This window comes from Octopus sinensis, linkage group LG18, assembly GCF_006345805.1.
Source record: "Octopus sinensis linkage group LG18, ASM634580v1, whole genome shotgun sequence".
Classification (NCBI taxonomy): Eukaryota; Metazoa; Mollusca; class Cephalopoda; order Octopoda; family Octopodidae; genus Octopus; species Octopus sinensis.
This window is the reverse complement of record NC_043014.1, coordinates 53,549,804-53,573,666: the sequence shown is the minus strand read 5'-3', so window position 1 is coordinate 53,573,666 and position 23,863 is coordinate 53,549,804. Positions and strand designations below refer to the sequence as shown.

Sequence of the window (23,863 nt, the reverse complement as noted above, 5' to 3'; positions counted from 1 at the left end):
TGATATTGTGTTGTGTCCATAACCAAGACCCTCGTAGGTGACCCCATCCACTTAGCTATAAGTAGTTACAACAAAACAGTTAACACAGAACAGTTATCATGGAATGTTTACCGTAGGATAGATACCATGGTGTACTTAACTTTGAATAGTAACTGCAAGACAGATATCACATATTAACACAGATTACTTACCATGGAATAAACACCACAAGCAGGTTATGGCAGCTTGGTTACCCCAGGAGAGCAACCATAGAATAGTCAGTACAAGAATAGCTGTCATAAGATAGATCCCACAGAGTAGTTATCACAGAATAGTTACTACAGTGTAGCTACCACAAGTTCGCTACAGCAGGGTGCATACTACCATGGAGTAGTAAGGACAGAATATATATTGCAGATTAGTTGCCAAAGGATACTTACCACCAAATAGATATCATGAAACAGTTACCACAAGATAGTTACTTTAGGCTTAACCACCCAGAACAGATATCAGAGGTTTCTAATACATGATAAGTACCTCCTATAAATTTTATGAAAGGTGAGAGAGTGGCAAATTGGCATGGTTAAATGGACCTACATTAACTATATGGCTGTAGGTTGGCAGCAAGATCTGGGATAAAACCTTTATCCACAGAATAGTTACAAGATAGACTACTGAACAGATACCGTAGTTTGTTACCACAGAAAGGACACCATTCTGGTTTTGTTTTGTAAGAGTATTAAATATATTACTGAGTATCAAAATCTTACACCACACATCTATAATTCTGATCCCTTCACACCCTCTTTCACAGCAGTTTTAGCATTATTACGTTTAGAATTAAATAATTCAAACACTATATGGGGACTGTTTACTAGTTTACTCCCAAAGTTAATTACCATTCTTAATTTATGTATATTTGCCACAGATTTTGCCATTGCTGTGAAAGATGGAACCTTTACTTGGAATGTAGAGAATGAAGACAGCTTCATCTTGAAGGAGTAAGTTTTCTTTTGCATAATTCAGGTATGCTGTGAAACCATCCAATCCGTGCCAGCTTGGGACACTGATGTTAAAAGATGATGGTGGTGATGATGATGATGACAATGACAAGGAGGAGGAGGAAGATATTCAATTTAGCCTCTATTTCACTGTCCTCCTTCTGTTGACCTTATAGTGCTGCTGAGGAATATGCCAGTGCAGGATAAACTCTGTAGGCATGGCCAGGCTGGAGCAATAGCAGTTAAACTTGTCCAAAACGTACAAAGTGTGACAAAATCATTTGGCATGCACTCATTCAGGTGCTTTCAGATTTATTAGGCTCATATCAAATGGTTGTTATCACATGTGGGATAAATCCAGTTATCAAACAATCTTTAGTAATGAAAATCAGATACTTTTCCTCTGCCCGGTGGCTATGGCAAAAGAAGTTGTGTGGTGGCTGTATTTGGAAGGCTTCATGATTGAGCTTATCTTCCTGGGCCAAAGAAAGTGAAGAGAGAAGGTCTTGCACTCTCTCTCTCTCTCTCTCTCTCTCTCTTCCTATTACTAATTAATGTAGCCATCACCCACTACTAATTAGTCTTCCCACCTTCTACAATTTCTTATGATTTCAACCATCACACTGTTCTGTTCTGTAGCATTTTTATTGATTTTTCTCTTTTCAGTATCAATATGGAAATAAAACCAGGTCAGCTATTGTCTGTTGTTGGTACTGTTGGATCAGGCAAAAGCTCTTTGATATCTACCATCTTAGGTGAAATGGAGAAATTAAAAGGTTCAGTTGAAATTCAGGTATTATTTCTTTTGTCCATCTCCTGGAAATGACAGTCCCCCCACCCCTCCACATTCTAATGTTATAATTATTATTATAGAGCTGTATTATACCCTTCGGTAACAAATTATAATTAATAGCTTCTCTGTCTCCATAACTGAAGGAGATAAGACAGTTATTGAATAAAGATATATTCATACATATGTATTTGTGTGCTTCTGAGTTCCATTAGTGTAAAATGGTGGCCTATGTTGTATCTCTTTGAGTTGCTTTTATTTACATCGAAATGTGACATAGCCATTTGATAAATAGGGAACAATAAAGTAAGTACCAAACATAAATGAATACTGGGGTCAGTGTGATCAATTAAAACCTTTCCCTGTGATTTCCGTGCAATGCCGAATAAAATGCTGCAGCCAGTTAAAGTCGTGGATTTCACTGAATCAGTGTTTAATTGTGAAGTAGTGAAACAGAATGAATTTTATTCTCAACAGGGATCAGTGGCCTTTGTTCCTCAAGAAGCATGGATACAGAATAACACCCTTAAGAACAATATTCTCTTTGGGAAAGAGTATGACCAGTCTATGTATGATAAAGTCATTGAAGCATGTGCTTTGTTAGCTGACATTGCTCTCTTACTGGATGGAAGTGAGTCTGAGATAGGAGACAAGGTGAGTTAGCATCATCATCATCATTACCATTAACATCACTATTATCATCATTATCATTATTGGCCTCATCATCATCATCATCACCACTGTCTTTATCGTTTTCATTAGTGTCATCAACTTCAGTACTATTATTATCATCATCATCATTGTCACCTCCCCCCCATCATCACTCCCATACTCATATTAATACCTAGTGCATACACTGACCAGTATTCTGCTTATTATTCAGAAGCTGCCTCAAATGACCATCACTCAGTTTTTCACTTTACATCCATTTCTTTCTTCAGGGTGTCAACCTTAGTGGAGGTCAACGTCAGCGTGTCTCCCTGGCACGAGCTGTCTACAATGATGCTGACATCTACATCCTTGATGACCCTCTAAGTGCTGTTGACTCCCATGTTGGGAAACACATCTTCAACAAAGTCATTGGACCTAATGGATTGCTTAAGAATAAGGTAAGACACTGAGCTAATAAGGCTTTTTTGGACTATCAATGAACCAATAAAATTTATTGAGGATTATTGAAAGACACCCAATTAATAAAATTGTCCAACCGTCCCATAGGCCTCCCCTTTGAGAAACACTGATTTAACCTAAATTTGAGACACCAGCAAAAGAAGAAATAAAGATAGACTATTTTCTATTCCAAAGAAAAATGCATGTTCCCACGGCTTTACCATTCTCACCTGGAATCGATTTTTGTAATTTTTTCAAAACTTATACTTGCCCTGATGTCATTGGTATCTATATATCAAATTTGAGTGCAATCGGATGAAGGATGCCTGAGATCCTAGACGACACCACACAGATAGACAGAATGGATTTTATATACTGTTTGTGTGTGTGTGTGTGTGTGTGTGTGTGTGTGTGTGTGTGTGTGTGTGTGTGTATGTGTGCGTGCATGCTGCGTGTGTGCGTGCGTCCATGTGTGCGTGCATGTGTTTGTGCGTGCGTGAGTGGGTGAATACTTTATACATATTGTGAGATTAAATTGTATTAGCAGTTTATAGCTTAGATCTGGATGCCCCAAAGTTTCACCGGCATAAAAGCATCTGTTCATTCAAATGCTATAGTTTTAAAAAGAGAAGTTAATTATTATTGAGGTAAGAACCCCAAAAGTCTAATTAGAAATATTCATATGCTGATCAAAATGCAACAGCTTCATGACTAACATTATTTGAATTATTTTGGCAGCAACATACACATTCATAAATATAATATTTTTCTTTTCATATATTTTTCTCCCTTACCTTCTGTGTAGACACGTGTCCTTGTTACTCATGGTATACATTGGTTACCTGAAGTGGACAATATCGTAGTCATGAATGGTGGACAAATATCAGAAATGGGGAATTACAATGAGCTGGTCGATCATAACGGACCATTTGCCCACTTTCTTCAAGCTCATCTCACTCAAAGACAGGTATCAACTGAATCAATGGAAGGTAAGTCCAGAGGTTAGTCTTTCCATCCACTCCTCATTCTCTCTTTCTCACTCGCTCTCTCTCTCTCTCTCACTCATTCTCTCTTTTTCCTCTCTTTCTCTCTCATATATACACTCATACATACAATGCTCTTCTTTCTGTTTCTGTCTACTAAATCCACTCACAAAGCTTGGTCAGCCTGGATCCACACGTAGTACAAGTGCCATGTAGTGGGACATAATCTGAAGCTGTATGATAGGGAGGTGAACTTTGTAACCTCACACACACACACACATAAATACATGCATGCATACATATAGCAAAATGAGGGTGAAGCGGAATAAGCTGACTGGAAAATCTGCATCGATCAAAGAGGAGAGCAAGTTAACTAGATTTTCTCATGCTAGCATGGAGAGCAGACGTTAAACGATGATGATGATGAATCTTGTTTATATTCAATGATATTCAGACTTATCTTTTCCGTATATAGTTGCTGAGCTGAATATGAAAATACCACAGAGGTCTAACTCAAGGATTGACTCAACTAACAGTGTTCAGAATGACAATGAGATTGATACAGCCTATGAAAATGAAAAGTCAATGTGAGTATTTTATGGCCTGTAGAAGAGGAACAATATATTGGAGGAAGGTCAGTCTCAAAGTGGGCCAGCAGTGTTGTTGTTGCTTAACCCCTAGATCATGCCTCAAAAATATGTTAAATATATATGAATATGTATGTATATATTTTATTTTATTTTTTTATTCTTATATATATATAACTGTATAATAATATATCATAGTAATATATATTCTTCAATTTGAAGTGACAATCTATAAATGCAAACAAATGGCCGAAAAATGTTGAGCTAACCCTAGCCAGATATGAACCTACAAATCAACACTAACATGGCTCCTTGTGCATCTGATTGGGCCAAACACTCACCCATCAATTACAGCCAAATTTAATGAATATATGCTTAAACTGTCTAATACTACATATAGTATTTGTAAACAAATAGTAGCTTTCTCTCTGTAACTTACAAAGCCGTTTCGGTTTGTTTACAAATATTATATGTAGTATTAGACAGTTTAAGCATATATTCATTAAATTTGGCTGTAATTGATGGGTGAGTGTTTGGCCCAGTCGGATGCGCAAGGAGCCATGTTAACGTTGATTTGTGGGCTCAATTCTGGCTAGGATTAGCTCATCATTTTCCAGCCATTTGTTTGTATTTAAAAATTGTTGCTTCAAATCGGTGAATAAATATTTTTATAATATATTATTATACAGGTATTATTATACTATGAGGCTTCCATAGTAGCTTTCTCTCCATAGCTTCCTTCCTTAGGACTATCAGTGATACATCTGATTAATATTTGAATATAAATGCTTCATCCAAATGTGTTTTTGTATATTAAAAAAAAACATTCCCTGTTCAACCAAGGCTGCTGACCTAGGGCTAAACAACATAAAAAGTCATGAAAATTATTTGCTGCAGCTCAAATGACTGAAACCAATAAAACAATACACACACACATTTCGATCATTCATTCTTTCTCTCCCATTCCCTGCAGGGAAGAAACTTGTGCAGATTCTTCGGTGAGACAGTGGCAGAAGACGTCCCCATTCTCCAAGATTTTCAAAAGTAGAGGCAAATCTAACTCAGTTCAGATGAACGTGATCCCAAGTAAACTACAGAATGAATCAAAAAATAAACTTATTGAGAAAGAGAAGATGTCATCAGGAAAGGTGAGTGAGAAGAGATTTCAAGAAAGAATTTCCTTTGCCAACATATCTCCTCCATTTCATGTCTCTTTTGATTATTTTTACTTGATATTCTAAGTCTTTTTAATGATCTTTCTACCTTCACTTTTAACAATAATCCTATATATATATAAGCATTGCTATGTGATTTAGATGTTCATTTCACAACCACATGATACAGAAGCTTGGGCAAGTGTCTTCTGCTGTAACCAGTTCTAGCTAACCAATTCCTTGCAAGTGAATTTGGTGCAAAGAAACTGCACAAAGCCCATCATATGTATGTGTGTATTATTTAATAACAGTTTCATTCAGCTGAATGCGACTAAAAGTTTCATGGGTTCATAAAACAAATCTAGCTCCTCAGGTTTGAATAACTGAATGGAGGGAGTTCAAGATGGCTACTGGAGATTGGGTCACATGGTGTTGTTGATATTAGTATTCCTACAGTAGAAACATTAGATATAGAAATTTTAGTCTGTATTTCTAAGACTGAATGGCTGAACAGGATGTTGGCAGTGCCTCATTATCAAGGGGATGAAGAGAGAATTGTATTGGTCCTTGTTGCCAGTGTGCATGTGTGTGTATGATGCTGTGTGTGTGTGTGTGTGTGTCTACTTTTTGTATGCATCTATATACATGTGCATTGGTATCTGTTTCATGTATTTATGTGTGTGTACATGTTTGGCATGCATGTATAAGTGTATGTACATATGCACCATGTATTGTCAATCAACTCAGCCCTTTGTCATCTCTTCTGTGAGGTTCAGTATCTTGAGACCAGCCATCACTAATTCATCCCACAAATTCCATCCACATCAAGCAATCTATATTTCTTTATACAACAACTCTCATCCACATGCATTGCAATCATCCACATCAATACAATCTTCTCTTTTCCACACCATACCTCATTCCTCTTATGACCAGATTTTCTCAACGCATTTGTACTTTGTCATTCATGCATGACATTGCACATTCAATGGTACGTCCTTACTTCATTTCTTCACTAGCCCTCTGCATTCAAGGCCCTTATATCACTACCATATAGCCTTGCAGTTCATTCTCAAGCATTGTCTGCTTTTCATGCTTAGAGAGAAATCTTTTGTTATCAATGAATGTAATGAGTCTCTGAATTTTCTCCAGTTTTTTTTCTTGTTTTGGCAACTGTACTTTCCGAACATCTTCTGCCACTGCTGATTAGGTCTCCTTCGTAACAGAAGTTATCTACCACCTCTAGGGATCTTCCTGGGAACTTGAGAAAATCTATATCTTGTGCAGTCCAAGGCAAGATACTACACAGTGAGATTGAACCCAAAATCATTTGGTTGGGAAGTGAACTTCTTAACAGTACAACCACATCAACCCTTCATAGCCATGCTTTATCTCACAGCCTTGTAGTTTTAGATACACAAACAAATGGGATGGTCACATATGAAACACCTTTGATCATAGATCTGTTTAACCAAGGCTGGCCTAGAGCTAAACAACATCAGCTATATCACACACACACACACACACACACATTCCATCATTCATGTTTCTCTCATTCCCTGTGACACACTTCCCATCACTCTCTCTTCCTCTCCTGATCTCTCCCTCTTTCTCTTTCATTCCCATCAATTTTACACTCTCTTTCTCTCTACCCTTTCTCTCTCTCTCTCTTTCACACTTCCCATTAATCTTTTACACTGTCTCCCCCTCTGTTTCTCTCCCTCTCTCATTGTCTCTCACCTTTCTCTCTCTGCATCAGTCTCTTACTAATTGTCTATCTATTTCTCTCTATCTCTCTTTCTGTCTCTCTTAATTACAGGTTCAGTTGAATGTCTTCAAGACATACATCATGTCTGTTGGTCTGCGGTCCACCATAGTGGGCCTTAGTTTCTACTTTTGCTTCCAGGTTTTTGTTATCTTTAGCAGTATCTGGTTGAGCTGGTGGTCTGAGGATGAAACTGATGTTAATGTCACTGGTACAGCCGTTTTCAATATTACTTCAGAAAATCGTGCCACATTCTACCTGGGAGTCTATGGTGGTTTGGGAACTCTACAGTGTAAGTATTCAATTTTTGTGTGGAAATGCTGATGTTGTTATTGTTGTTGGTTAATTGTAGGTCAATCCTGATAGAATGGACAGACCTCTAATCAAACACATTCCAACTGTGACCACTTCATCTTTTTATATATTGAGAACAAAATCATCCAAAGCAACCCTCTATAAGTTAGAAGGCTGTGATTAGAATGAGATTTTTGGTTGAGCAGTCATAGAGATGCTCCATCTTTGACTGATATAATGGTGTTTAGTGTTGAGAGGGTATTGGTAGTGTTGGTAATATCAATGTAGTGATATAAAAATGATGATAATATATATACTTATATATAAGAATAGTGGAAAATGGAGACAAACGCTCAAGATGTTAGATTATTTATATCACCATATTGCCGACATATGTTTCAATAGATGCATTAAAATAAATCTGAGAGGAAGAATAATGTGGAAAAATGCATCAATCTTATCAGGGAGGATATAAACAACAGTGTTCATTAATAAGTCATTATAACAGATGTAAGAAACTACAATATATGATATACTAGCAGTATAGCACGGCTTTGCTCGGGATTAAGTTAGGATTATTAAGCTAATCAAGCTCTTTATTTCAACCAAACTAAGTAATTTGAGCAAAATCCACTGAAATTGGTAAACTTTTGGCTGAAAATGCGTTGCATACAATTTGATTGGGAAATCCCATAAGGAATCGGTTTATCGATTTTTTCCACTCATTGAATGTTTTTTTTGCATTTTTGGAGAACTTAAAGCATTCAAAGATCCCATGAGTCCTAAGTAATGCTGGCATCAAGTTTGAACAAAATACTTCAAAATTGGTAAAAGTTATGGTTGAAAATGGGGTGTAGCCAATTTTAGTGGGAAGTCCTATAAGGAATCAGTTTATCGATTATTTTATCATGATTAAATGGAAAACCCCATAAGGAATCAGTTTATTGATTTTTCACCCCAAATAGGACTTAACTGAAACAACATTGTTGATTCAAAAACATCTATATTTATATTTTAAAGTTGGTTTTCATGCCCTACCCAGTTCTGCAGAATCAGTGTCACGATAGGAGCACATGGGTTGGGAGTTTGATCGGCAGAAGTGATCAGGTTGCATATGCCAGCCCTTTTGAAAACACCACCCCCATCATGTAACCCCCCCCTTTTCCCATGGATTGGGAATCCTTCCAGCAAGGAAAATAGAATGCCCAAAAGGGCCCCTGATCCTCTGTGTGAGAAGTGTTATGTTCAGATTACAACTAAGTATATATATATGGGCAACACACACACACACACACACACACACAAACATATATGTACATACACCTGTTGCATACATGTTTTTTGTATGCCCTTGCCCCTGCCCCTGTCCCACCACCCCTACCCAAGTAATACCATCAATTGAGGCAAATTTGGCACCTGGACTTAGGTTTTGTAAGAGGAATAGAGAGGCCTACTTTCTCCTGCAGAGACGTGAGAGTCAGAATTTGACGAAAATACAGCTAGGGTCATCACGAATGTCCTCCTAAAATTTGAGCGACATGCATGCTAATTTGTGGATGTGCATAAATTACATTCACGTAAGCACTCACACACACACACACATATATGTAAAACAAAGATGGATAGGGAATGCCAATAATTTTATAATACCGTTAGGAAATTTGACATAATAGGATGAGAGAAGAAGAGAAGGAAGAGAGAAAGAGAATTAAAGGAGAAATGGAGGTATAAACAAATAGAAAGTGAATGACAGATAGATAGAAAAGATGAAGGAAAAAATAGGAGGTATTGGATGAAAGAATAAGGATTAGTTGCAGATATTATTAAGTAAGGGGGTAGATATTATTTGAAGAAGCTGAAAGAGTGTATTTTCCAATGTAAAATTCTATAAACGCGTTCTTTATAGGTGTGGTCCAATATGTTTGGAAAAAAGGATAAATAGTTTTTCATCCATACAAAGAGGGCAGGAGAGTTTCCCTTTATCATAGGGAAATGATTGTGATAAAATTTTCAAACTGATAACAGTAAAAACAGTTCAATTTAAATATAGTCACTCATCAGGTCCAAGATAAAAACAATAAAATAATTAAATAAATATACGTATATTATCTTAAAGATTTAGTTAACAGAATATATTTGATAAGATATTTCGTGTTTTTGTTTTAAGATATATTGTTGAATTTTTGTTTGATTTTTTATTGAAAAATTAAGTATTTTTATTTTTATATATATTTATATTTTCTTATAAGATGATACACGTATATTTATTTAATTGTTTTTATTGAGTGAAAAGCCCTCAGTACACTCTGTAAAGTGGTTGGCATTAGGAAGAGCATCCAGCTGTAGAAACCAGGCCAAAACAGACTATGGAACCTGGTGCAGCCCTTGGCCTTGCCAGTTTTTGTGAAGCCATCCAACCCTTACCAGCCATGGAAAACAAATGTTAAATATTGATGATGATCATGATGATAAATACACACACACACACACACACTTTCATACATATATCATCATTTAATGTCCAGTTTCCATGATGCTGGCATGGAATGAACAGTTCAACAGGGGCTGGCAAGTCAGAAGGCTGCACCAAGGCTGGCCTAGAGCTAAACAACATCAGCTCTATCACGCACACACAAATGAATTTCTGATTCTTACTGCTATAGACAGTGGGTGGGCGGGCAACTTACAGCAGGGCTCACTTTCCCCATAGTTATATTAAGGATAAGGGAAGATGTGTGATAAATTTAATTGCCAAAATATATGAAGAAACAAATGCTTTGGACTCTTCACCTCTGTCTGAGAGTGAGCAAGAAAGAGAAACAGTTGTCGCTTTGGTCACAAGCCAACAAATCATTTGTTATGAGCTGCTGCCTAGCTTTACTGAGGAAGGTCTATACAGTGGAGATTACCACACGCTTAGACACCTTGATTGAAGTCCATAGATTACTGTAGAATATAGACTATGTTTAGAGATGGAAGTCACCTACGACATCTAATGGTAGTGAGAGGAATCTATAGTTTGTTATAGAATAAGGACTCCTTCCAATAGCTATATTGTGTGTAATGTGCAGATGAAGAATATCTTTGTAGTTGCTCAGTCAGCTAGAAATAGCAACCAAGTTTCCTTCGCATCATAGTCTTGCATCTTGGAAAGAAAAGGAAGACACACTGGATAATGTAGTCCTTTATATAAAGGACAGGTTGATGTAGCTTTGATTATAAGTCTACTTGAACTAGTTTAAACAACAACATTGTGTATTGTGTGAACTATATTGAAGAGAGGAAAAGATGGAAGGAGTTAAAAAGATTTATCTCATTTTTGAAAATATTTGTTCTTAGCAGAAAATATTTGTTCTTTTTTTTCTTCAATTTTCTCTTAACCATCTTCTCTTCCCTCAGCGTTCTGTGTCCTCTGCTACTCAATAATTGCTGCATTTTCACTTTTGGGTGGTGCTAAGAAATTACATACTCAACTCATTGCAAACATTATACGATGTCCAATGAAATTCTTCGACACTACACCTTTAGGTCGCATCATCAACCGATTCTCAAAAGACATTGACACAGTTGATATGGTTATACCAGCAATTATACCACAAGTTATCCGTTCAATGTTCTTTATTGTCACCATAATCTTCTTGATTTGTTATACAACTCCTACCTTTTTAGCTGCATTGCTACCTCTCGTAGTTGTTTATTATTTAATACAGGTCAGTACCCCTTTTTTTTGTCTCTGTCAACTCATATTAACAGGGAAGCTCCCTCTCCTGCTGTCCTATATACAAATTAAGATTATTGTTGTTATGTGTATGTATTTACTTTTTTCAAACTTCCTGATGTGAAATTGTGTGTTGAAACAGATATTGTTATATTTGGGGATGATCACATTGTTTTGTCAATTAAACACACACACTGTATACTTGGTCTTCACTTCAGCTTTGTTATTATTCTTATATTATATGGGTAGTTTATCCTGTTCATGCTATATTATTAGTATTATCCTGTGTTTGAGAATAAAATTATTTCACTAGAGCTGAAATGAAGGCATGTGGTTAATTAGCAAAAAAATATGACCATCCCCAAATATAACAGTATTATTATTGTTGTTGAGCCCCTAGTGACCTCTCTCTGTGTTGCCGGTTCCCAAAGGTTTTTTTTTTACTTGTGGTTCATTTTGTTTGTAAAATCTCAAAATATATTTCAAAAATGTATTTATATACTTTGGCCCATAATAATTTAAACTGGAGGAAATTGTTAAGTATTCACTTTATTTAATAAACAAGGCTTCATGTTTAGAATTTTGGTCTATATTTTTGGATTTACATTTTGATAAATGTAATTATAAAAATATAATTACACAGCACAACTAGCCACACAGTGCAGCCTTCACTACAGCACTTGATTGCAGCACTTTGTGGCAGCATACCATTTGCAAGTCATACTTCTATGTATTTAACTAGAGGGTCTTAACTAAGGAATTTTATCAGGAGATACAAAACTTCTTTTGGTGCACCCTCAGTGAATGCTAGTCTTTAACATACACAAGCATATTTCCCAGGAAATTCCAAAACCTGGATGCACTGTATCCCCTACACCCCTCTCATAAGCCCTGATTTCCCATCTCCCCTCAAATATATCTGAGGTAAGCAGCCTCAAATTACCATAATTTATTTTTATATAAAAAAAAAAGGATAACCCAGGTTCTCATTTCCCAAGTAAAAACATCTTATTCTGTTGCATTACAGCAAACCATTCTACTTAAAGTTTAGTTTTCAAGTATGTTTTTGTTGCTTCTGTTTAACCCCAAATTGAGAAGAACTATAATCAAAGACATACCAGCCATGATTATCTTATTCTTCTTTCAGAAATTGCACACATCTTAGAACTGTATTATTAAATGTGTCTCTTCATTTTCAAGACTACCACAGTGTAATTTGTGAGAATTTGGCTGTTATTTCTTGTAGGTCAAGTGACTGTGTAAAAGCTCACTTGCTAGCTCATCAGTTATTTCTAATCAGAATTTTATATTAACATTCCTAACAGTTATAAGATAAGATTTTAGCCGTTCCTTGATTGAAACATCATTAAGGGAAGAGGGTTTAATGAAATTAATACAATGAGTCCTCAAACAGTATTTAGTTGATTAAAATTATGCCCAAGCTTTGAAGATAAACAGTAATTTTAATGGTTAATTAAAAGAAAGTTGTCTAACTTTCATGAAAAGAAAGTTAGACAACTGTGAAATCCAAATTAAATAAATGTTTGATCAGGGTATAAAGTAAGGAGTGAGTGTGGTCTTTGGTAAGTAGTGACAACTCTAGACATGTTTCAGTCTTATTAGATCTCCTCAGCAAAGTATAATAATAACATTACCTGCCACATCTTTGATGAGAGAGATAAGAAGATATTGAATGAATGAATATTGATTTCACACTCTGGCACAAGGCCAGCAAAATTTGGGGAAAGAGGTAAGTTGATTACATCAATTGCAGTGTGCCATTGGTACTTATTTTATCAACTCTAAAAAGATGAGAGGCAAAGTCAACCTTGGCAGAATTTGAACTCAGAACATAAAGACAGACAAAATACCACCAAGCATGTCTGCCAGCTCTCTCCCTTCAATCAATGAATATTGACAGGTAGATATGTCGTGTACATTATTTTGTAATTTGTTTTGTATTGTGTTGATAATTGTGTTATTACCACATATTTGATTTGCTCTTGAGGTATTATAAGAAGTGTGTCTTTGGAAGATAATCTGTGTTTTGGTGTGTTCCAGAGATATTTTATACCAACTTCCCGGCAACTAAAGCGTATTGAGTCTGTGAGTAATTCTCCTATATACAGCATGTTTGGTGAGACTGTCCTTGGGGTCAACAGTATTCGAGCATATCGTATGCAGTCATACTTCATTAATCTCTTTGAAGATTTCATTAATGAAAATCTTCGTGCAGTTTGCCTTCTGAAGGTTGTCGAAAGGTAAACACAGTTCTGGCATATTCTATATCTCCTTTACCAGCGCATCATTGCAGTGTTTCACTAGTCTCTCTCTCTCTCTCTCTCTCTCTCTCTCTCTCTCATTACTGTTTTCCATTAAACGCTATCTGTTCAGTCAGATTTTGGTCTAAACAATAACAGCAACCATTACCTGCATATACATCAAAATATCTCCTTCCAAAGTGCAGAAGAACTTTTTAGGATTATTTTCTTTTCCTTTTATACAAACTGTCAAATTTAGCATGCATGCGTTCATCCATCCATACATACATACAGGCATCCATCCATCCATACATACATACAGGCATACATCCATCCATACATACATACAGGCATCCATCCATCCATACATACATACAGGCATACATACATATAGGCACGGAATTTGACCAAAAGAAATGTTCATATTTGGTTATAGAACAAGGAAAGTCAGTCCCGCAAACCCAAAATCTGTGCATCAATGGTCTCTTTGTCTCCCCCATTCCACACAAAGAATGTTACTAGTACCTAGGCATAGACGAAAATGTATCATATGAAGGCACTGTGAATAAAGATAGAGTGACCCGAGAATATTACACCAGACTTGGGAAAATATGACAATTACAACTCTCCTCTTACAACAAAACAATATCCCACAATGCATTTGCAGTACTGGTGCTGATCCTAACATTTGGGATACTTGATCAGTCTGTAGAGGAAATCCACTCCATAGATATCAAAACCCGCAAAATCTTGACAACAACTGGGAACTTCCACAGAGACAGTGATGTTCACAGGCTCTGCCTAAGAAGAAATGAAGGTAGTAGAGGCCTCAGATCAGTGCAGATAGCCTTCGAATGCTGTATGGTATCACTCAGGCAGCACCTGCTGAACAACAGCAGCAAAAACAAATATATAAATGCAGTGCTGAAAAGTGAGGTGAGCAACATTGTATGAGTTGGTGGTGAGCTCCTCAAGAAGCATTCTCTTCCTGGGTTCTCTTAACTCAGAGAAGACCTGGATGGAAAGCATTCAGCATACAAAAAGAAAAAAAGACTATGCATGGGTATGTTGCCCAGAAGCTTGAAGATGACGGTAGAATTGACGCACAAAGCACAGCCTCTCTTGGACACAAGACCACTACATCACACCACACTTTAAAGGCTTTGCGTTTGCAATCCAGGAGATTGCCACAAAGTACATGGTGAACAAGAGAGACAGGGACATGCTTATAATCCCAAGGTCCAACTGCATGTGTAGGCTATGTCATGTTTCTGTGGAAGACATCACACATGTGATTAGCAGTTGTCCTAAAATTTGGTCACGGTACTACCACCCTATGCAGCTCGATGTTATCGCTAATATAATTTACAATGCCATCTGAAAAAATGACTGTCCTGAAATAAACTTAGAAAATCCCTCTGTTATGGAATACATTCATAAACACCAACTCATGGAATACTGGTGGAATATTCCCCTCAAAACTTCTGTTAAATGTAAGCAGAACAGGCTGGATATTGTTGTTTGGGACAGAGGGGCAAAGATATGCCCTGTCAGAGAGGCTAGCTGCTCTGCAGATATAAATATCTCTTTGAAAATCAAAGAAAAAGAGGATATCTATAGACAACTGCTTGAAACCTCCAGCTTCTCTATCCAGAATATGAATTCATATTCATACCAATAATGATCGGAACACTAGGTTTTGTTAGTAAATGCTTAAAGGAGACTCAGGATAAACTGGGATTTTCAGAAAGAGAAATTCACCAGCTGATTCATACATTACAAGTGCAATCTGTGAGTGGAACAGTAAAGATATGCAAGACTTTACTCAAGTTGCAAATTTTCTCAAGTTTCCAAAGATGGAGCCTTGTATCTTTGTTGGAAACTGACTCCCTCCTCAGTGGAAGATTTACAATAATTAAAAAATAGAAGAGACATACATGCTACTGGCTTCTTTCAGTTTCCATCTGCCAAATCCACTCATGAGGCTTTGGTTGTTCAGGGCTATAACGGAAGACACTTGCCAATGGTGCCATGCAATGGGACTGAACCTAGAGCTATGTGGTTGGAAAGCAAACTTCTCACCACATAGCCATGCTTGTACCCATTCCATGCAGTCACAACCCATACGCACATACAGTTAGGTTCATTTTTGTTTTTATTTCATATTAGTATCTTATAAGATAATTATAAAGTACAAAGACTTTCTTTTACATGTCCAAGACCAAATCACTCACAATTTCACTTCCCTTCACATTGAAATCTCTTATTCTCAAAACTGGAAAAAAAATCACTTTGTTTTTTATACTTTGATATTTTTATTTTGCTATTAGTCTTGCTTTGTTTTATATTTTCTTGTATGTTTTCTCTTCCTTAAGGTGGTTGAGTATACGTATTGATCTTATTGGAAATACCACTATTCTTTGTTCGGCTGTTTTTGCCATTGCATTTGGTGCTTCCCATGGCAATATTGGACTTGCCCTGAGTTATGCCTTTAGTGTAAGACATGTTTTTTTTCTTCACATCTTTAGCTTTATGTATCCTTCTCCTTTCATTCCAGGACAAGTCTTATGTCTTCAGGCATGGCTATGTGGTTACGAAGCTTGTTAGGTAACCACACAATTTGGGTTCAGTCTTCTTTCACGGTGCCTTGAGTAAATGCCTTCTACTATAGCCTCAGGCCACACAATGCTTTGAAGGTGAACTTGGTGGGTAGAAACTGTAGAAACCCATCTTGTATGAAGTGTTGGTTTGTGTTTGTGTTTCTCCTCATCTACTGCGTGACAACCAGTGTTGGTTTGTGCACACCTCATAATATGGCAGTTGAACAAAAAGGGGGCTGGGAAAATAAGTACAAGACTTGAAACTAAGGCCTTGGATCAGTTTGTGGGACTAAACCCTTCAAGGCATTGCCCCAGCATGGCTACAGTCCAATGAATGAAATCTGTAAGCAATAAAAGATAAAGATCATACAACCATGCCAAATCAGACTGGTGTCTGGTACCAGCCCAGTCAAACCATCCAACCCATGCCAGCATGGACAACGGACGTTAAATGATGATGAAGATGTTGACCCTTCCTTTCTTCTGTCTCACAATTTTTCCTCATATTTCTTTAGTTTTCTCTCAGCTGATTTCTTTTCGTGTTTTTTTTTTTCTAAATGTAACAACTGGGAACATGTCAGTTCAAGTATTCAGAACTGTGCAAATGTTTTTCTATTTTTATATCATTGCATGTCTTACGAACAAGCTTTATTGAAGCTCAAAGTTCAATACTAAGAATGTTTCCAACAGAGTGAACTCGTTGCTAAAGATACCCAACAGAGCTGATCGTGGTGTTAAATTGGGGAGGGACATGTCCGATCCTCTGGTCGACTTCTGGTTCATGATAATATCAGGACCATGAAGGTGGAGATGATGATGATTGCTGTTGTTGTTTAACCACAGATAGAGCCTTATTTGAGCAGACCTATGATGAAAGGCATTCCAGCTATGACCTTCCTGCAAGGAAACTAGGATCACATTATCCTACTTGTCCTTTTCTAAGATGGTGGGGTGGTACTTGAGGGAGATTTGGTTGTTATTTCTTGATGGCTTTGTTGGTCTTGATTGTTGTAGTGAAAGAGAGAGCGTAAGAAATAAAATCGAATAATCGCCAATTGCTGTCAATACTGAAACGCAACAATAATTGGTTTCTGCTTGTTTCCTTCCAGCTATCATTCAACCTTGGATGGTTCATACGTGTTAGGAGTGACCTGGAGGCCAACATTGTGTCTGTTGAACGAATACGGGAATACTGCAATATAGAGAATGAGGTGGGTACAACGGCAACATTGGTGGTGGCTGTAGCTTTTGTTGTGCAGAATAGTTTGTAATGCTAACTTAGCTGTTGTTATTCCAAGCAGATGGCATTTCTGAACCATTTCATTCTCTAAATCAGCCAATAAACAATCTCATACATTTATGTAATACTTCTTTCCTCACTACTTCAGCAAGTATGGTGAAGGTTTTGCATTTACTGCATGGGTCAGAATAAGACTGAAATATGTTTGCTGTTGTCTCTCATAATTTCTGCAACAATGACGACAATAGTATAAGTCATTGGTTAGTCTTATTTCTTCTTGTAAGGCAGTGAGCCGGCAGAATCGTTACTGTGCTGGACACCACTGCTACCACACTGGGTAAATTGCTTAGCAGCATTTCTTTGGACTCTGTGCTCTCAGTTCAAATGCCACCAAGGCTGACTTTACTTTTCGTCCTTTCAGGGTTGATAATAGAAATACCAGTTGAGCACTGAGGTCAAGGAAACCAACTTCCCCACACCCCTTGAAATTGCCGGCCTTGTGCCAAAATAAGAAAGGATTGTTTCTGTCTCACCAAATGATTATCTCTAATTAGATACTTTAATGCTTTGGACATGAAATACTTTAACATGAACTCAACCAACTATTCAGTAGGTTATAATTTGGGTTTGTGTGTGTTTACACTATTATCCCATGTTATAGCTTAACCGTTTGTCAGCTCTGATCAGACTCATGATCCAAATCCTAGTTGCCATGCCAGTTTGAGGATATTGAGAGCAGTGGTCTAAAGATGTTGTGGGTGAGAGAGAGAGAGAACCATCCTGCCTATTATTCAAACACAATGGATTTCAAGACTGTGATTTGAGGGAGATTTTAACAGTTTTTCTAGCAAGCCAAGCAGCCATATTCAGACTCCTTTGTTGGTTTGCAATGTGGAATTTAAATGTTACTCTAAGGTCCAGTGTTGCTGTTGTTTAGAGCCACTCACTACTTATGGTTTGACATCAGGCAAAATGATAACATTCAACAACATATATACATAGTGAGCCACACATGCTCAGACTGTACCACACACACACACACACACTCACACACTCATACACTGAATCTCGTATGCACACCTGAAGCACATACACACAACCAAACTCAAATCTACAAACACACACATAGTATACAACTAACCCAAAACATCATTTCTGTTTCCAGGCAGCGTGGGTCACAGACCATCGTCCTGACCCTTCCTGGCCACAAGAAGGTAACATAGACTTTGAGAACTTTGATTTACGCTATCGGCCAGGGTTGGAGCTTGTCTTGAAGGGCATCACATGTCACATTAAAGGAGGAGAGAAGGTAAATATTATCCCCCCCACACACATACACATGTAATTCATACACACACAACCCATAATTCACACACAAGTGCTACCCCTAGTTATATACACCAGTCACACAAACTACACCCCTAATCACACTCACTTTCCTCTCACCACCCATATGTAGCCAGCCATCTCCTTACCCCAGCAAGCTTCCCTAGTCATTCTTTGTCTGTCTAAATACTATCTCAATCATTTTAATTTATCCCACCAAAAACTTCTTCCCTCACCCACTCCATTCATATCCACTCTTCCCCAAATTCTACCCCTTTTTACCCTAGACACTTTACTTGCCCCACCCCACACATATATCCGTCACCCCCTACATTTCTTCTCCTTACATCAATCACTTCTAGAGCCACTCCTTCCCACACTCTGCTACTCCTTCCTTCAACTTTGTTGATCCACCTCAGACTAAATTAATAAAGATTATCTTTTTATCTGTTTTTTTTTTTCAATCCAGATTGGAATTGTTGGCCGTACAGGGGCTGGAAAATCTTCTCTCACCGTGTCTTTGTTCCGATTGATAGAGGGAGCTGGAGGGACAATAGTCATTGATAATGAACCTATAGACAAACTTGGCCTCCATGATCTACGATCTCGAATTACCATTCTACCTCAGGTATTGTGATTCTTTCTTTTGTTGAGCGTCAGGAAAATCCTTATATATTCTGCACACTTAACGATAACAAAAACCCTTTCTTGAAATTTGTTTTTTGTTATATAATTCATTGGGTTTTAATTGGTATTTATCAATACTTGATTCATTGGTATTTAATGATAATTTATGGGTATGTAATATTTATTCTTCATTGGGATAAAGGTAACAAGATAGCAGAGTCGTTAGCACACCAGACAAAGTGCTTAGCAGCATTTTGCCTGCTTTTTTACTTTCTGAGTTCAAATTTCACCAGGGTTAATTAACTTTGTCTTTTAATCTTTTCAGCACCAATAAAATGAGTACCAGTTTACTACTAGGGTTAATGTAATCAACTAGCCCCCTAAAATTCCAGGCCTTGATAAACTTTTTACTAAGCATTATGATCTGAAAAAAATGTTATGTTCATCCATGATTCTGCAAAAGAACATCAGTCAAAGTATGTAGAAACCCATATTCAGTTGATTCTGCATCCATATTCAGTTGATTCAAAGTGTTCATGGTGGACATATTAAGTAATACCAAATCCTTGTGTTATAAGAAAGAAACTTTCAAGGTTTCATGGCTCTCGTTTTTCCATTTTCTGTAGCTCCAAGCTTTGAAATGTCTCTGTTTAGCTGCCTGACCCTGTACATGGCAATCTGCTACTAAGATGTTTCCATTTGTGTCTTTCAGGAACCTGTTCTCTTTTCTGGAAGTCTTCGCTCAAATCTGGATCCATTGGACCAATTCTCAGATGCTGATCTCTGGAAAGCTCTAGAAGTGGTGCACTTAAAACCTTTTGTTGAAGAACTTTCTACAAAATTGGATTATGAATGTGGAGAAAATGGTTCTAATCTCAGGTAAGGCAAGCAGTATGTCTCTGTGCTAGAAAGTGGTGGTGTGGGGACATGCACAGTGCCAGGGACAAGGTCAGAGGTACATAGACGTTGATATGGTGAGGAACAAAGGTAGCAAAGGGATGAGTATTAAGAAGATTTATAGGGGTGAGGCTTGTCAGGAGTAGACAGGGTGCAGATATATATATATCCATAAACAATATGCTTTTAGAGGCTCAGTTTTGCTGAGGTGAGCACAGCCAATCCCCAATCATCTTGCTCCTTTGTGGTCTCCTCTATCAGTCTCAACATCGTGACTTCATTCTTTACTATTTCGTCCCACAACTTGCAGGGTCTTCTTCTTCTTCCACAGGTCTCTTGCACATTATAACTCTTGTGCTCAGTTTTTCTCTCAACACATCTGTACTTTGTCATATGAGCACACTTATGGGTGTACATCCAGTGGACCATACTGGCTTCATTCCTTCCAAGCCTTTGCATGTCTTCTGCATTCACAGCCCACATGTCACCACCATGTAGCACACAAGTTTTAAACAATTTACCTTTCTCTCCCAGAGAGGCTGTGTATTGTTGCCAAGAACAGGTAACAGCTCTCTGAATTCCTCCAGCTGGTTCTTATTCTTCTAAATTGTCTTCCATTCTTGTGAGGTTGAATTTTTTGAAGGGTTCTTGGTTTATTGTGGTTTTGTTGTTTAAGTTATATATTGCATGATTGTCTTTTGTAGAGACCCTAATCATGGCTATGATAATCCTTATTTCAAGGGTCCTAGTTTATGAAGGTTCAGTGTATGTGCATGTGTATCATTATTACTGAGGAGGGTGAGTTAACTTTTAAGGGCTGTTTGTTTTAAAATGCAGGTGAGATTCCTCTTTGACTGTTTTGTAACTTCTACAGGTAATGCTGATCTCCTTGAACTTTTAATGTGATTTTGTTATGTATTTTCTGTAGTGTTGGTCAACGCCAGTTAGTCTGTCTGGGAAGAAGTGTCCTGAAGAAGACCAGAATCCTTGTCCTTGATGAAGCAACTGCAGCTGTAGATATGGAAACAGATGACTTAATACAGAAAACCATCAGGAATGAATTTAAGAACACCACCATACTGGCAATTGCTCACAGACTCAATACTATTTTAGATTACGACAAGTAAGTTACCGATGATGTATGTGACGTATACCTACATTTACATCTCTCTCTCTCTCTTTCACTCACTCCATACACACACACACACACACATGGTATTTGGGCTAAATTTGAAAGTTTGCATAAAAGGAAAAGAAATGTCAACATCTTGTTCAAAAATAAAATTAATTTCAAACGTCAAAAAATATCAACAAGATTATAGCTACAAGATAACAGTTTTTTCAAAGTAGTGGCCCACAGCTTCCAGCATGACCTCAAGACAACTCCAAAACCTGGTTCCTTTCTGTGTTCTTGGGAAGATCTTCAAATACCTCTTTGATGATGCCCCATAAATAGTAATCCAGGTGGGAGAATTAGGAGGCCAGTGAAGTTGTAGAAATTCTCTGACAACTGCTTTTGACTCTTTCCAGAGGTATGGCAAGGAGTCCGATCCTGCTGCCACACATATGGCCTCTCAGCAGCAACCCCCTTCAGTCAGGGTTTGACCACAGTTTCTAGCAGCTTCATACAGCTGCCTGAATCAAGCCTGCTCAAAGATGTGGGGATGAATTCTGGCAAGCAGTTGCAGTCAGAATGGCTGTGATATTGCTTCATGCTGGCCATGGCTTCGTAGTCTCCAATGCAGTTGTCCATGTAACTTCTTAGTCTTTACAATGTCCACAGAGCATTGAACTGCACTCATGATGTTGGCATTTTGATACCCAGCATCAATCATCATGATACAGCTAACTCTTTTCCTATATTCAATTGGCTTCCAGTCCTCCGTCTCAGCTAACTTTTTCTCAACTACAACTTTAATCATTTTACTCTCCAATTCCGTTGACTGTTCTCTTATTTTTCAAGTTGTTTCTGGAACTTCGTTTTTGCTGCAACATATCCTATCATCATCATCATCATCGTCATCATCGTTAATGCGATGAATTGCCAGAATCATTTGTGTGCTGGATGAAATGCTTAGCAGCATTTTTCCCATCTCTACGTTCTGTGTTCAAATTCCTCTGCACTTGACTTTGCCTTTCATCCTTTCAGGGTTGACAAAATAGATACCAGTTGAATACTGGGGTTGATGTAATTGACTCATCCCCTCCCCACTAAATTGTTGCCCTTGAGGAAAAATTTGAAACTATTATCATTATTATTATTATTATTATTATTTGATGACAACTCTCAGCTTATTTTGCTGGGTAGGATGGAAAGTGTCAGCTGTCCACAGCTAACAGACTAAGGTGACACTTGTTTACTGGTCATGCTTCAAAAACTCCTCAAAGAATTCTTGCAGTTCCAAGCAATGCTGATTTTTGTAGGTGTTCTACCTTCACACTTGCACCAATCTTTTTCAGCCATGTTGGTAGTTGAGTGTGGATCCTTCCAAGTGCACCAATTACTGTTGGTATTCCATCTACTCTCCTCATTAACCACAACCTTCATATTTCCCGCTTCAAATCGTCAGAGTTCTTTCTTTTTTCTTCTTCCTTCACATTAATCCTGTTGTCATCTGGACAAGCGATGTCAATTATCATGCATGTTCTTTCTTTTCTAGTGTCAATCACCACAACATTTCCAAAGGATTTTGACTCATTCTGGAATTTTCTCACACCACGTCTTTGCTCTTTGCAGGCTGTGATTTCCACAGAGCTCCCAATGGATCATTCTTGCCATATTGTCATGGCATCTTTTGTATTTGCGTTGTGCCAATTTCAGGCATTCACTATCAGTCTGCCATTTCATTTCGCTCCCCTCTCACCACACATTCTGCATTTGTCACTATCAGTAGTGTTGTCTATTCTGCACTTCTTATAATTGGTCCTGAGCTGTGCACGTGAGTGCTTCTGTCTCTATCTTCAGCTCACTCCTCCTCATCCATAGCCACCACTCCTCTGTATTTATCTTGGCATTCACATCTCTTGCAAACTCACCATACATTTTCTTTTCCTTCTGTGCCTTTTCGGTTTTTTTTATGCATTTCTTGTTTAAATTGTTTTTGCTTTTATTTACTTTTGTATTTTCACACTTTTTATTGTTACATTTGTTTTCTTCTATTTTCTTTCACCAGAATTATGGTGCTTGAACATGGAAGGGTTAAAGAGTTTGCTTCACCAAAGACATTAAAGAAAAACAAACAATCTTTGTTCTATGCACTGCTGAAGGATGCCAAGTTGGCATAAAGATTGTTTGTATCAAAACATTATGTATGAAACCATTCAAAGTCTTCCTTTTATAACTGGTTTCTATCACTATCTCCATCGCTGTTCTGGGGCAAAAGTTTTGGTATTGTGGGAAAAACACTCCAAATTACTTGCAGAATGATAAGAAAAAGAGATAAATATTTTTGTACAGATTTCTTAAAAGTGGTCTTTGTTGCATTTCTCTCTCACTTTCTCTCTCTCTCTCTCTCTCTCTCTCTCTCTCTC

At 37.5% G+C, this 23,863-nt stretch overlaps 1 protein-coding gene across 2 annotated transcripts in view; it reads left to right on the top strand.

Moving 5' to 3' along the window:
• LOC115221314 (multidrug resistance-associated protein 1-like) overlaps positions 1–23,652 on the top strand; it is a 59,765-nt gene extending 36,113 nt beyond the window's left edge. For both annotated transcript variants that reach the window (XM_036511068.1, XM_029791475.2), the window contains 17 exons: positions 908–980; positions 1,647–1,773; positions 2,248–2,424; positions 2,712–2,879; positions 3,686–3,869; positions 4,339–4,450; positions 5,424–5,598; positions 7,424–7,661; positions 11,063–11,373; positions 13,443–13,642; positions 16,018–16,138; positions 17,352–17,453; positions 18,648–18,791; positions 19,278–19,436; positions 20,148–20,314; positions 21,261–21,455; positions 23,506–23,652. In XM_036511068.1, coding sequence (XP_036366961.1) covers positions 908–980; positions 1,647–1,773; positions 2,248–2,424; positions 2,712–2,879; positions 3,686–3,869; positions 4,339–4,450; positions 5,424–5,598; positions 7,424–7,661; positions 11,063–11,373; positions 13,443–13,642; positions 16,018–16,138; positions 17,352–17,453; positions 18,648–18,791; positions 19,278–19,436; positions 20,148–20,314; positions 21,261–21,455; positions 23,506–23,617 — 2,765 coding nt within the window. In that variant the 3' untranslated portion in view covers positions 23,618–23,652. The remainder of the gene's footprint in view (positions 1–907; positions 981–1,646; positions 1,774–2,247; positions 2,425–2,711; positions 2,880–3,685; positions 3,870–4,338; positions 4,451–5,423; positions 5,599–7,423; positions 7,662–11,062; positions 11,374–13,442; positions 13,643–16,017; positions 16,139–17,351; positions 17,454–18,647; positions 18,792–19,277; positions 19,437–20,147; positions 20,315–21,260; positions 21,456–23,505) is intronic.
• Positions 23,653–23,863: the final 211 nt, after the last annotated feature.